Here is a 12,173-nt window from a genome sequence, read left to right as displayed (position 1 = left end):
AAACCCGCTTCCTGACACGATTGCCTCTTTATCTTTATATAGATAGATTCTATGGGGTTATTACTTAGTAAGTCTATTTTGTACAAGAGCCCCTCCTATCTGATAGAAAAGGGTCCCATGATCCCGAGCCGATCTTACCTTGGCTCGCAAACCCCAAGTTTGTCTATGAAGAGCTAATCTAATTGTATTTTTTTCTAGAATGGATTTCTTATGTGGAATACTAATGGATAGGGCTTCGTTGCTAAGTGCTACAAGATCTAGTGCACTGGAACTCGTGGTTATGGACCCGAATCCTTTAGTATGGAACATTGTCTTTTCCAAGTAAAAACCCCTAGTATATGAAAGAATGAAAAGGTGCTTTCGTTCTTGTGGAATAAGAAGCCCTCGTACCTTAATGAAAGGAAAATCGTAATTTTTCGTTAGGTATTTGACCAAATAGGATCGTCCAGTTCCTACAGAACCTATCACTAAAATACCCGATAGGGCTAAGCGGAACGAAAAGGGTTTTCCATGAGATGGTAAATGAAAACGATTAGTCCCACACGAGGTTTGGGAATAAGTGATTGTCTGATAATGAGCAAGGAATATACGTCTTTCTGCTAAAGAGGATCTATTAAACTCATAATTCATTAGATCCTTGTTATCAATGCCAACTAGGTATCATAAGTAAATGGATCCCGGTTGTTCAATCCTTTGATAACCAAGGTCATTCTTTGCTAAAGAGAAATGATCACTATGAGTCAGACTCAATAGAATTGGATCCATTCCAAATAGCGAGAATTAGGATTCTTGATCCCTCTCAATCTCTCTTTCAATTCGAGGATCCAGAGAGGTGTTTTCATAGTCATCTCCGAATATTTGCCATCTCGGAATATTTTCGATTTCATTTTTCTATGATATGTCTTTCTATATGAAAATTGGTTATTTACGATGTACGATGATCCCTGTTAAGCATCCATGGCTGAATGGTTAAAGCGCCCAACTCATAATTGGTAAATTTGCGGGTTCAATTCCTGCTGGATGCACACGAACGGGAACATTCCATAAGTCTATTGGAACTGGCTCTCTATCCATGGAATCTCATCCATCATCCATACATAACGAATTGGTATGGTATATTCATACCATAACATAAGAACAATAAGAACTCGAATTCTTATCGATACTGGAACTCAGAGCATAGGAGGGAAAGTCGATTTATGGGTGTGGCAGCAAGAAGAGGTGACTGGACTGCAAACATGCATCAAACCCTACGGTGAACAAGCAACTCAAGCTTGTCAACGTAGTCCAGGTTATGCTCATCCGCCGGATACTCCCGTGTCAACAACGGGCCTTCAATCTATGGGAGTTCAACCCGGCGCAGCACCGAACTCTGAGCAGGCTCTTCGACACGATGTACGAAGATCCTGGAAGGTGCTTTTCAAGGGCGCCGAGGCTCCCGCATCCGCTACCGAGGATCGCGGATTCAGCTGGTCAAGAACCTGGCCTCTCTCAACTTTAGCACGTCCTCCTCCGTCAGCATCCATCGGCCTCGAAGGTCGGTAACCGGACATTGTCGAAGGTCCGAAGCGCTTGGAATCTGGAGCCTAGGGTGTTGGAACTCGAGGTGATGGGCGAACTTGTTTTGAGATTGGAGAAAAGGAGTAAGGCCCTGGTCTCTTTATAAGAGGTTGAATACCGGCAGCCCTCCCCGTAACCATTTGGGACTCGCCTTTAATCGACAAGACATGCTAACGGGCACGATTGGGTTACCCATGTCCGTATTGATGATAATCCCGTAACTACACATTTTGGATTTTTGAATCAATGCATAAATATTTGATTTGGAGCTGTTTAAATTATATAAATATTTTAATGGCTCCAAAAATGTTGGGAATTGGTGAGGGCCTCTGGAATATTATATCTAGATGCCACAATTATTTTCAGCATTTATGGAAATGTTTTAACATTTCTTTTAGATACAAAACAAATGTCAGAAATAGAAAACAAAAACAAAATAAAGAGAGAGAGGGAATCGTACCTGGCCTCACCTGGCGGCCCACCTGCTCTGGCCCAACAAGCCGGCCCAGCTGACTGGCCACGCCAGTCGTCGCCTTCCTCGCGCCAGGAGGACAGGGGCACGCGCCCGGCGCGCGCAGCCACGCGCCCGGCCACCTCCTGCCTGCCTGTCCCTCCCCTCGTCGCCTAGTTGCCCCGTGCGACGCCACGCGCCGCCCCGCACCTCTCTCACTCTTCCCCCGTGCTCATCCCCTCCTCTCCCTCGCACTTAATAATACGGCGAAACATTTATACAAAACACCTATCCCGAGCACACGCAAGGGAACCGTAGACAGGCAAGTGAAATCCAATCCACGAAATAATTTGATCCATGGACGGCACCGTTGTGGTAAAGGTCGTAATTCCAGAGGAATCATTACCGCAAGGCATAGAGGGGGAGGTCATAAGCGCCTATACCGTAAAATAGATTTTCGACGGAATCAAAAAGACATATCTGGTAGAATCGTAACCATAGAATACGACCCTAATCGAAATGCATACATTTGTCTCATACACTATGGGGATGGTGAGAAGAGATATATTTTACATCCCAGAGGGGCTATAATTGGAGATACTATTGTTTCTGGTACAAAAGTTCCTATATCAATGGGAAATGCCCTACCTTTGAGTGCGGTTTGAACTATTGATTTACGTAATTGGAAGTAACCAATTAGGTTTACGACGAAACCTAGAAATCGATCACTGATCCAATTTGACTACCTCTACGGGATAGACCTCAACAGAAAACTGTTGAGTAACGGCAGCAAGTGATTGAGTTCAGTAGTTCCTCATAGAAAATTATTGGCTCTAGAGATATGGTAATATGGAGAAGACAAAATTGTTTGAAGCACGCACAGAACCGGAAGCGCCCCTTGTTTCAAAGAGAGGAGGACGGGTTATTCACATTTAATTTGATGGTCAGAGGCAAATTGAAAGCTAAGCAGTGGTAATTAAGACCCCCGGGGGAAAATAGGGATGTCTCCTACGTTACCCATAATATGTGGAAGTATCGACGTAATTTCATAGAGTCATTCGATCTGAATGCTACATGAAGAACATAAGCCAGATGACGGAACGCAGAGACCTAGGATGTAGAAGATCATAACATGAGCGATTCGGCAGATTTGGATTCCTTTCCTATATATCCACTCATGTGGTACTTCATCATATGATTCATATAAGATCCATCTGTCTAGAGATCGTCATATACATCTAGAAAGCCGTATGCTTTGGAAGAAGCTTGTACAGTTTGGGAAGGGGTTTTTTGAGAGAAAAGAAGAATCTACTTCAACCGATATGCCCTTAGGCACGGCCATGCATAACATAGAAATCACACGTGGAAGGGGTGGGCAATTAGCTAGAGCAGCAGGTGCTGTAGCGAAACTCATTGCAAAAGAGGGTAAATCGGCCACTTTAAGATTACCATCTGGGGAGGTCCGTTTAGTATCCCAAAACTGCTTAGCAACAGTCGGACAAGTGGGTAATGTTGGGGTGAACCAAAAAAGTTTGGGTAGAGCCGGATCTAAGTGTTGGCTAGGTAAACGCCCCGTAGTAAGAGGGGTAGTTATGAACCCTGTGGACCACCCCCATGGGGGCGGTGAAGGGAAAGCTCCCATTGGTAGAAAAAAACCCACAACCCCTTGGGGTTATCCTGCGCTTGGAAGAAGAACTAGGAAAAGGAAAAAATATAGCGATAGTTTTATTCTTCGTCGCCGTAAGTAAATACGTAACTAGGAATATGGAAAATTGCATTTTTGGAATTTGCAATAATGCGATGGGCGAACGACGGGAATTGAACCCGCGCATGGTGGATTCACAATCCACTGCCTTGATCCACTTGGCTACATCCGCCCCTTATCCAGCTAAAGGATTTTTTTCTTTTTTCCATTGATCATTATTCTATTTATTCTGACCTCCGTACTTCGATCGAGATATTGGACATAGAATGCCACTCTTTAAAAAGGAAAAAAGGAGTAATCAGCTGTGACACGAAAAAAAACGAATCCTTTTGTAGCTCATCATTTATTGGCAAAGATAGAAAAGGTCAATATGAAGGAGGAGAAAGAAACAATAGTAACGTGGTCCCGGGCATCTAGCATTCTACCCACAATGGTTGGCCATACAATCGCGATTCATAATGGAAAGGAACATATACCTATTTACATAACAAATCCTATGGTAGGTCGCAAATTGGGGGAATTCGTGCCTACTCGGCATTTCACGAGTTATGAAAATGCAAGAAAGGATACTAAATCTCGTCGTTAACTGAATTCTGAATAGAAAGATTAAGAAGAAAAAAAGATTCAAAATAAAGTAAAGGTAGGCGGGGAATAACCTTATTTATGACAAGTTTCAAACTAGTAAAGTATATCCCTAGGATAAAGAAGAAGAAAAGTGGGCTAAGGAAACTCGCAAGGAAAGTTCCAACCGATCGTCTACTTAAGTTCGAGAGAGTTTTCAAAGCACAAAAACGTATCCCTATGTCTGTTTTCAAAGCACAAAGAGTTCTTGACGAGATTCGCTGGCGTTACTACGAGGAAACTGTTATGATACTGAACCTCATGCCCTATCGAGCATCTTATCCCATCTTAAAGTTGGTTTATTCGGCAGCCGCAAATGCTACTCATTATAGGGATTTCGACAAAGCGAATTTATTTATTACTAAAGCCGAAGTCAGTAGGAGTACTATTATGAAGAAATTCAGACCTCGAGCTCGAGGACGTAGTTTCCCCATAAAAAAAAGCATGTGTCATATAACAATTGTACTAAATATAGTAAAGAAATCTAAATAACCTTTAGATCCATCTAAGATTTCGATTCCCAGTAAAAAAATATAGAATAGAAAAATATGGGACAAAAAATAAATCCACTCGGTTTCAGACTTGGTACAACCCAAAAACACCATTCCTTTTGGTTCGCACAACCAAAAAATTATTCTGAAGGTCTACAGGAAGATAAAAAAATAAGGGATTGTATCAAGAACTATATACAAAAGAATAGGAAAAAGGGCTCGAATAGAAAAATAGAATCAGACTCAAGTTCCGAAGTAATTACACATAATAGAAAAATGGACTCAGGTTCAAGTTCCGAAGTAATTACACATATAGAAATCCAAAAAGAAATCGATACGATCCACGTCATAATCCATATTGGATTCCCAAATTTATTAAAGAAAAAAGGAGCAATCGAAGAATTAGAGAAAGATCTACAAAAGGAAATTAACTCTGTAAACCAGAGATTTAATATTTCTATCGAAAAAGTTAAAGAACCTTATAGACAGCCTAACATTCTTGCAGAATATATAGCTTTCCAATTAAAAAATAGAGTTTCATTCCGAAAGGCAATGAAAAAAGCCATTGAATTAACTAAAAAAGCAGATATAAGGGGAGTAAAAGTAAAAATTGCGGGTCGTCTCGGAGGAAAAGAAATTGCACGCGCCGAATCTATTAAAAAGGGTAGACTTCCCCTCCAAACAATTCGCGCTAAAATTGATTATTGCTGCTATCCAATTCGGACTATCTATGGAGTATTAGGTGTAAAAATTTGGATATTCGTAGACGAAGAATAAGTAATCTTGTCTTCGGATTCTGTCCATTGATAGAATAAAAAATGACAAGAGACTTTTTTCCTGAAATCCCTGCAAAAGAAGAAATTATACCTCTTTCTATAAGATTTAATGAAAATTGATAAATCATTTAATATAATTGCTATGCTTAGTGTGTGACTCGTTATTTTTTCTTTTTTTAAGAAAAAAACTTAGTAATTATAGAAAATTAACTAATAACCAACCTATTGCTTCGTATTGTCGAGATCCTAACTAAGAAACAGTCACTATATGAATAAATACCTCTATCATAACATAAATGAGTAGATGTGTCATATAGTTGTAGCAACTGCAATTTTTTCTCTAAAAAAGAAAAGGGATTCTAGGTTGTGAAGCAAAACTAAAGGGATGTGGATAAAGGGAGGGATGATAGAAAGAAGGAAGAGGAAATAAATAAGATATAGGATTCCACTATGTATGGTCTATGAATTACATCATAAAAGGCAATGTGATAAAGCATCAATATAATAAAAATAATAGAGAATTAAAAATTGTAACTTGAAACAAGAACTACAAATTTAAAGCAATAATAAAGAGCCGCCCGGGTTAATAAAACTGAGAAAATTAACTCGGAAAGAAATTTTTTGGAAGCTCCGTTGCGGGATTCAGACCTAACCATTCAAGGAGAAGCAGTGGGAACGACAGAACCTATGATTCCATAGGATTTTATTGAAAAGAATCCTAACACTTCATTGGGTGGGATGGCGGAACAAACCAAAAAAATTGTCTTATTTGGTAAGTTTATAAATTAACAAATAAGACAGGAAAGAGTAAATATTCGCCCGCGAAATTCTTATTGAATTAGAATACTTTACCGCGATTCAATAAGAGTAAAAATAAGGATTTTTTTAAGAAGGATTACATTATCTATAAATATAGAATTTAGATAAATATACACACACATCTGGATATATTCTAGATCTTCTTTTTTGACTATATATTATATTTTTCTGTTTTAACAAATTCAATATAAAAAAACCGAACTTTTTCTATTATCTATTAATGTGTATCTATCCGTACCGTAATATTTTGGAATATTATGAATTAGAGAAATTTACATGCTTTCTGATTCCATTCGCGAGGAGCTGGATGAGAAGAAACTCTCATGTCCAGTTTTGCAGTAGAGATGGAACTAAGAAAGAGAACCATCGACTATAACCCCAAAAGAACCAGATTTCGCAAACAACATAGAGGAAGAATGAAAGGAAAATCCTGCCGAGGCAATCGTATTTGTTTTGGTAGATATGCTCTTCAAGCACTTGAACCCGCTTGGATCACGGCGAGACAGATAGAAGCAGGACGAAGAGCAATAACACGATATGCACGTCGTGGTGGAAAAATATGGGTACGTATATTTCCCGACAAACCGGTTACACTAAGACCCACGGAAACACGTATGGGCTCGGGAAAGGGGTCCCCCGAATATTGGGTATCCGTTGTTAAACCTGGTCGTATACTTTATGAAATGGGGGGAGTATCTGAAACTGTAGCTAGAGCAGCTATCTCCATAGCTGCCAGTAAAATGCCCATACGAAGTCAATTTATTCGATTAGAGATATAGAACCCTAAAAGGGGTATGGAAGATAAAAAAAAATGCTCGGTTTTTCTTTCTGGAAAGACAATATTTCTTTCATCCTTTTGCATTGAAATAACAAATTGAAATCAAAATAATATGATTCAACCTCAGACCCTTTTAAATGTAGCAGATAATAGTGGAGCTCGAAAATTGATGTGTATTCGAGTCATAGGAGCTGCTGGTAATCAGCGATATGCTCGTATTGGTGATGTTATTGTTGCTGTAATCAAAGACGCATTGCCCCAAATGCCTCTAGAAAGATCCGAAGTAATTCGAGCTGTAATTGTACGTACATGTAAAGAGTTCAAATGCGAAGACGGTATAATAATCCGCTATGATGACAATGCTGCGGTTATAATTGATCAAAAAGGCAATCCAAAAGGAACTCGAGTTTTTGGCGCGATTGCCGAGGAATTGAGAGAATTGAATTTTACCAAAATAGTTTCATTAGCTCCTGAAGTATTATAAATACTAGTAGGCGAAATTGAGACCAAAGAATTAATTTAGTAGATTGTGTTTTACGTATATGTTTTAAAATCCAAAATGAAAAAAAAAAAGAAAACATGTTGATTATAGAAAAATTAGGAGGAACCTAGAATTAGAGTCTTATGGGCAAGGACACTATTGCTGATTTACTAACCTCTATAAGAAATGCGGACATGAATAAAAAAGGAACAGTTCGAGTAGTATCTACAAATATTACCGAAAACATTGTTAAAATACTTCTACGAGAGGGTTTTATTGAAAGTGTTCGGAAACATCAGGAACGTAACAGATATTTCTTGGTTTCAACTTTGCGACATCAAAAGAGAAAGACTAGAAAAGGAATATATAGAACAAGAACCTTTTTAAAGCGTATCAGCCGACCCGGCTTACGAATTTATACCAACTATCAAGGAATTCCTAAAGTTTTGGGTGGAATGGGAATTGCTATTCTTTCTACTTCTCGAGGAATAATGACAGATCGAGAAGCTCGACTAAACAGAATTGGGGGAGAAGTCTTATGTTATATATGGTAATCGCCCCGCCTATAGTGCTCGAATTCTATCTCGCCCTTCCTATTTTTAAAATAAAAATAGAAAAATAGGAGAAAAAAAATATGACAGAAAAAAAAAATAGGAGAGAAAAAAAAAACCCGAGAGAAGCAAAAGTAACTTTCGAAGGTTTAGTTACGGAAGCCCTACCCAATGGAATGTTCCGCGTTCGGCTAGAGAATGACACCATCATCCTAGGCTATATTTCAGGAAAGATACGGTCTAGTTCTATACGAATACTGATGGGGGATAGGGTCAAAATTGAAGTAAGTCGTTATGATTCAAGCAAGGGACGTATAATTTATAGACTTCCCCATAAGGATTCGAAGCGTATCGAAGACTCGAAGGATAGCGAAGATTTGAAGGATAGCGAAGATTTGAAGGATACCAAAGATTCAAAGGATTAGGTTTTTCTTTTTTTTTTTCTAGGGTAATAAATTCTAAGTTCTAAAATTCAAGCGAAGAGACTTATTTTTTCCAAAAGATTAGATTCATAGTTTAAAAAAGGATACGGAAATATGAAAATAAGAGCTTCCGTTCGTAAAATTTGTACAAAATGTCGACTGATTCGTAGGCGTGGACGAATTAGAGTCATTTGCTCTAATCCGAAGCATAAACAAAGACAGGGGTAATCTTTCGAAAAAGAACTTTACTTTCTAAAAAGTAAAAAAAAGTACCCGCGGAAATGTTCCAATTCCAAATAAAATAATTTCATTTAAAATAATTAAAGTAAAGGGTTTATTTTACCCTGAAACGGATATCTTTGTATCTTTTTTTCTTTTTTTATTTCTAACTCATATTTATGAGATAATAAAATATGGCAAAAGCTATACCAAAAATTGGTTCACGTAAGAAAGTGCGTATTGGTTTACGTAGGAATGCACGTTTTAGTTTACGGAAGAGTGCACGTAGAATAACAAAAGGGGTTATTCATGTTCAAGCTAGTTTCAACAATACCATTATAACTGTTACAGACCCACAAGGTCGGGTGGTTTTTTGGTCCTCGGCCGGTACTTGTGGATTCAAAAGCTCAAGAAAAGCATCACCCTATGCTGGTCAAAGAACAGCAGTAGATGCTATTCGTACAGTAGGTTTGCAACGAGCAGAAGTTATGGTAAAGGGCGCTGGTAGTGGAAGAGATGCCGCATTACGAGCCATTGCTAAAAGTGGTGTGCGATTAAGTTGTATACGCGATGTAACACCTATGCCGCATAATGGATGTCGACCGCCTAAAAAAAGACGTCTGTAAAAGAATTAACCCGCTTTCAACTTTCATTTCAAGAGAAATAAACGATTCAATGATAAAATAATAATACTAGTCTATTATGGTTCGAGAGGAGGTAGCAGGATCCACTCAAACACTACAGTGGAAGTGTGTTGAATCAAGAGTAGATAGTAAGCGCCTTTATTATGGTCGTTTCATTCTGTCCCCGCTTAGAAAAGGTCAAGCGGACACCGTCGGTATTGCCTTGCGAAGAGCTTTACTTGGAGAAATAGAAGGAACATGTATCACACGTGCAAAATTTGGGAGCGTGCCGCACGAGTATTCTACAATAGCAGGTATTGAAGAATCCGTACAAGAAATTTTACTAAATTTGAAAGAAATTGTATTGAGAAGTAATCTCTATGGAGTTAGAGACGCATCCATTTGCGTCAAAGGTCCTAGATACATAACTGCTCAAGATATCATCTTACCGCCTTCCGTAGAAATCGTTGATACGGCACAACCTATAGCTAACTTGACAGAGCCCATTGATTTCTGTATTGATTTACAGATCAAGAGAGATCGTGGATATCAGACAGAACTCAGAAAGAACTATCAAGATGGAAGTTATCCTATAGATGCTGTATCCATGCCTGTTCGAAATGTGAATTATAGTATTTTTTCTTGTGGGAATGGAAATGAAAAACACGAGATACTTTTTCTAGAAATATGGACTAATGGAAGTTTAACCCCTAAGGAAGCACTTTATGAGGCTTCTCGTAATTTGATTGATTTATTTCTTCCTTTTCTACACGCGGAGGAAGAGGGCGCTAGTTTCGAAGAAAATAAAAACAGGTTTACTCCACCCCTTTTTACTTTTCAAAAAAGATTAACTAATCTAAAGAAAAACAAAAAAGGAATTCCATTGAATTGTATTTTTATTGATCAATTAGAATTGACTTCTAGAACGTATAATTGTCTAAAAAGGGCCAATATACATACACTATTGGACCTTTTGAGTAAGACTGAAGAAGATCTTCTGAGAATTGACAGTTTTCGTATGGAAGATAGAAAACATATATGGGACACTCTAGAGAAGCATCTCCCAATTGATTTACTTAAGAATAAACTCTCGTTTTAAATCCATTGCAATTTTTTTTCTTCTTCTTTTTCGAGTTAGAATAAAAAGAAAACAATTTAGCATCTTTGGTACAATCTATATTTTCGCGAAATGGATCATAATAAAATGGATTTTAGGTATCTAGGGAAGATTCACTTGGAAGTAACTATTTCCTAGATACCTATGGTACTTCACGGTTGAATGAATCAAAAAATATCTAAAAAAGACCTAAAGTTAATGATTTATCAATGGGTAATGTTGCTCCAATACCTAACCAAAGAGCTACTACAGTACCGATTAAAAAAACGGTCGTAGCTACTGGGCGGCGAAATGGATTTTGGAATTTATTGACATTCTCTAGAAAAGGTACTGTCAATAAGCCTGTTGGCACAGAAACCATTAAAAGAACGCCCAATAACTTATTGGGTACCGTACGGAGTATTTGAAACACGGGAAAGAAGTACCACTCGGGTAATATTTCCAGAGGAGTTGCAAACGGATCTGCCGGTTCACCAATCATTGATGGCTCGAGAACCGCTAAACCTACATTACATGCAATAGTACCTAGAATTACTACTGGAAAAATATATAAAAGATCGTTGGGCCATGCGGGTTCCCCGTAATAATTATGTCCCATCCCTTTAGCTAATTTAGCTCTTAATACAGGATCATTTAAGTCTGGTTTCTTTGTTATTGGGATAGGTGAACTCTTTAGGATCCATCCCCCAAAGGAACCGGACATGAGAATTTATCATCATCCGGCTCGAGCAAGAGTGAAAGAAATAAGACCGCGGAAGATCCTTAATAGAATTAAGGTTTATAATGACTCAATGACTCTAGGCAAGAAAAGCTTTATCAGATTCTCTTTTCCGAAGTTGCACCTACAACTACTCATTGAAAATAATCCTATTCTTATGGGTAAATGCTCAATATCCAAGTGGGCTTACAAATTTGATCATGATCAATTGCTTTGTGGATTGTCTCATGTCTCTTGATTAGTTGGTATTTATCCCCTCAATATCGCAAGTTTCTTACCTCCAAACAAAATATTTACTTGTTACTAATAAAAAATCAAAAAGTTTAGCCTACATTCTTCCTTAGATCCCTTCTTTTACTCCGATAGTATTGCGGATCACAATCGATGCAAAGAAAATGAATGCATTTCCATACTATAATAAAAAGGTAAGTGTAATAAATAGAGAACTGGATCATGTCACATGACTTATTCCATTTCTACTCTATGGGATCTTACGGAGCCTGTTCATGGATGACATGGTTGCGGTATGATCATAGAAGATATTCTCCTCAAGTGAACCAGCCTATCCTTCCTAGGTAGGGGACTTACATGTTGATTGGATGCGGAGACACCTTTGGTTGTGAATTCTAATGTGGCAGATCCAATTCTTTATCTGCATGGCCAAATCAATAATTCAAGTCACACACTCCCATAATCCGCCTTTTTTCTTTCGTAAAATTAACTTCAACTATTTGTATTGTATAAAAATACTTTGGAGTTGAAGAGAAGTATCCAAATGACATGTGTTATTTTACAATAACCCATGCTTGTAGCAATGAAATACCAAAACCTACCCGATATG

General features: G+C 38.2%; 10 protein-coding genes and 2 non-coding genes across 12 annotated transcripts; 10 read left to right on the top strand and 2 right to left on the bottom strand. All coding sequences in view use genetic code 11, as the record gives it.

The window, feature by feature from the left end:
• Positions 1 to 60: 60 nt before the first annotated feature.
• ycf2 (hypothetical chloroplast RF21) lies at positions 61 to 630 on the bottom strand. The gene has a single exon. It carries the CDS (start codon positions 628 to 630, stop codon positions 61 to 63), a length of 570 nt encoding a protein of 189 aa, YP_008239273.1.
• Positions 631 to 951: 321 nt separating this feature from the next.
• On the top strand, positions 952 to 1,025 carry trnI-CAU. The gene has a single exon. It is a non-coding gene; the product is annotated as a tRNA-Ile (tRNA).
• Positions 1,026 to 2,274: 1,249 nt separating this feature from the next.
• rpl2 (ribosomal protein L2) lies at positions 2,275 to 3,759 on the top strand. Its single transcript is given in 2 exon segments — positions 2,275 to 2,667; positions 3,334 to 3,759. Coding segments are annotated over 2 exon segments (819 nt in total).
• Positions 3,760 to 3,814: 55 nt separating this feature from the next.
• trnH-GUG lies at positions 3,815 to 3,889 on the bottom strand. Its single transcript has one exon. It is a non-coding gene; the product is annotated as a tRNA-His (tRNA).
• A 131-nt stretch (positions 3,890 to 4,020) lies between these two features.
• Positions 4,021 to 4,302, top strand: rps19 (ribosomal protein S19). Its single transcript has one exon. It carries the CDS (start codon positions 4,021 to 4,023, stop codon positions 4,300 to 4,302), a length of 282 nt encoding a protein of 93 aa, YP_008239271.1.
• Positions 4,303 to 4,379: 77 nt separating this feature from the next.
• Positions 4,380 to 4,829, top strand: rpl22 (ribosomal protein L22). The gene has a single exon. The coding sequence runs from the start codon at positions 4,380 to 4,382 to the stop codon at positions 4,827 to 4,829; it is 450 nt and encodes a 149-aa protein (YP_008239270.1).
• A 56-nt stretch (positions 4,830 to 4,885) lies between these two features.
• On the top strand, positions 4,886 to 5,605 carry rps3 (ribosomal protein S3). The gene has a single exon. It carries the CDS (start codon positions 4,886 to 4,888, stop codon positions 5,603 to 5,605), a length of 720 nt encoding a protein of 239 aa, YP_008239269.1.
• A 1,141-nt stretch (positions 5,606 to 6,746) lies between these two features.
• rpl16 (ribosomal protein L16) lies at positions 6,747 to 7,202 on the top strand. Its single transcript has one exon. The coding sequence runs from the start codon at positions 6,747 to 6,749 to the stop codon at positions 7,200 to 7,202; it is 456 nt and encodes a 151-aa protein (YP_008239268.1).
• A 111-nt stretch (positions 7,203 to 7,313) lies between these two features.
• Positions 7,314 to 7,685, top strand: rpl14 (ribosomal protein L14). The gene has a single exon. The coding sequence runs from the start codon at positions 7,314 to 7,316 to the stop codon at positions 7,683 to 7,685; it is 372 nt and encodes a 123-aa protein (YP_008239267.1).
• Positions 7,686 to 7,825: 140 nt separating this feature from the next.
• rps8 (ribosomal protein S8) lies at positions 7,826 to 8,236 on the top strand. The gene has a single exon. It carries the CDS (start codon positions 7,826 to 7,828, stop codon positions 8,234 to 8,236), a length of 411 nt encoding a protein of 136 aa, YP_008239266.1.
• Positions 8,237 to 8,316: 80 nt separating this feature from the next.
• infA (translational initiation factor 1) lies at positions 8,317 to 8,658 on the top strand. Its single transcript has one exon. The coding sequence runs from the start codon at positions 8,317 to 8,319 to the stop codon at positions 8,656 to 8,658; it is 342 nt and encodes a 113-aa protein (YP_008239265.1).
• A 918-nt stretch (positions 8,659 to 9,576) lies between these two features.
• Positions 9,577 to 10,596, top strand: rpoA (RNA polymerase alpha subunit). The gene has a single exon. The coding sequence runs from the start codon at positions 9,577 to 9,579 to the stop codon at positions 10,594 to 10,596; it is 1,020 nt and encodes a 339-aa protein (YP_008239264.1).
• Positions 10,597 to 12,173: the final 1,577 nt, after the last annotated feature.

Source organism: Triticum urartu, chloroplast, assembly GCF_056163025.1.
Source record: "Triticum urartu chloroplast, complete genome".
Taxonomy (NCBI): Eukaryota; Viridiplantae; Streptophyta; class Magnoliopsida; order Poales; family Poaceae; genus Triticum; species Triticum urartu.
The sequence above is the reverse complement of the archived record's forward strand: the minus strand, read 5'-3'. Positions and strand labels throughout refer to the sequence as shown.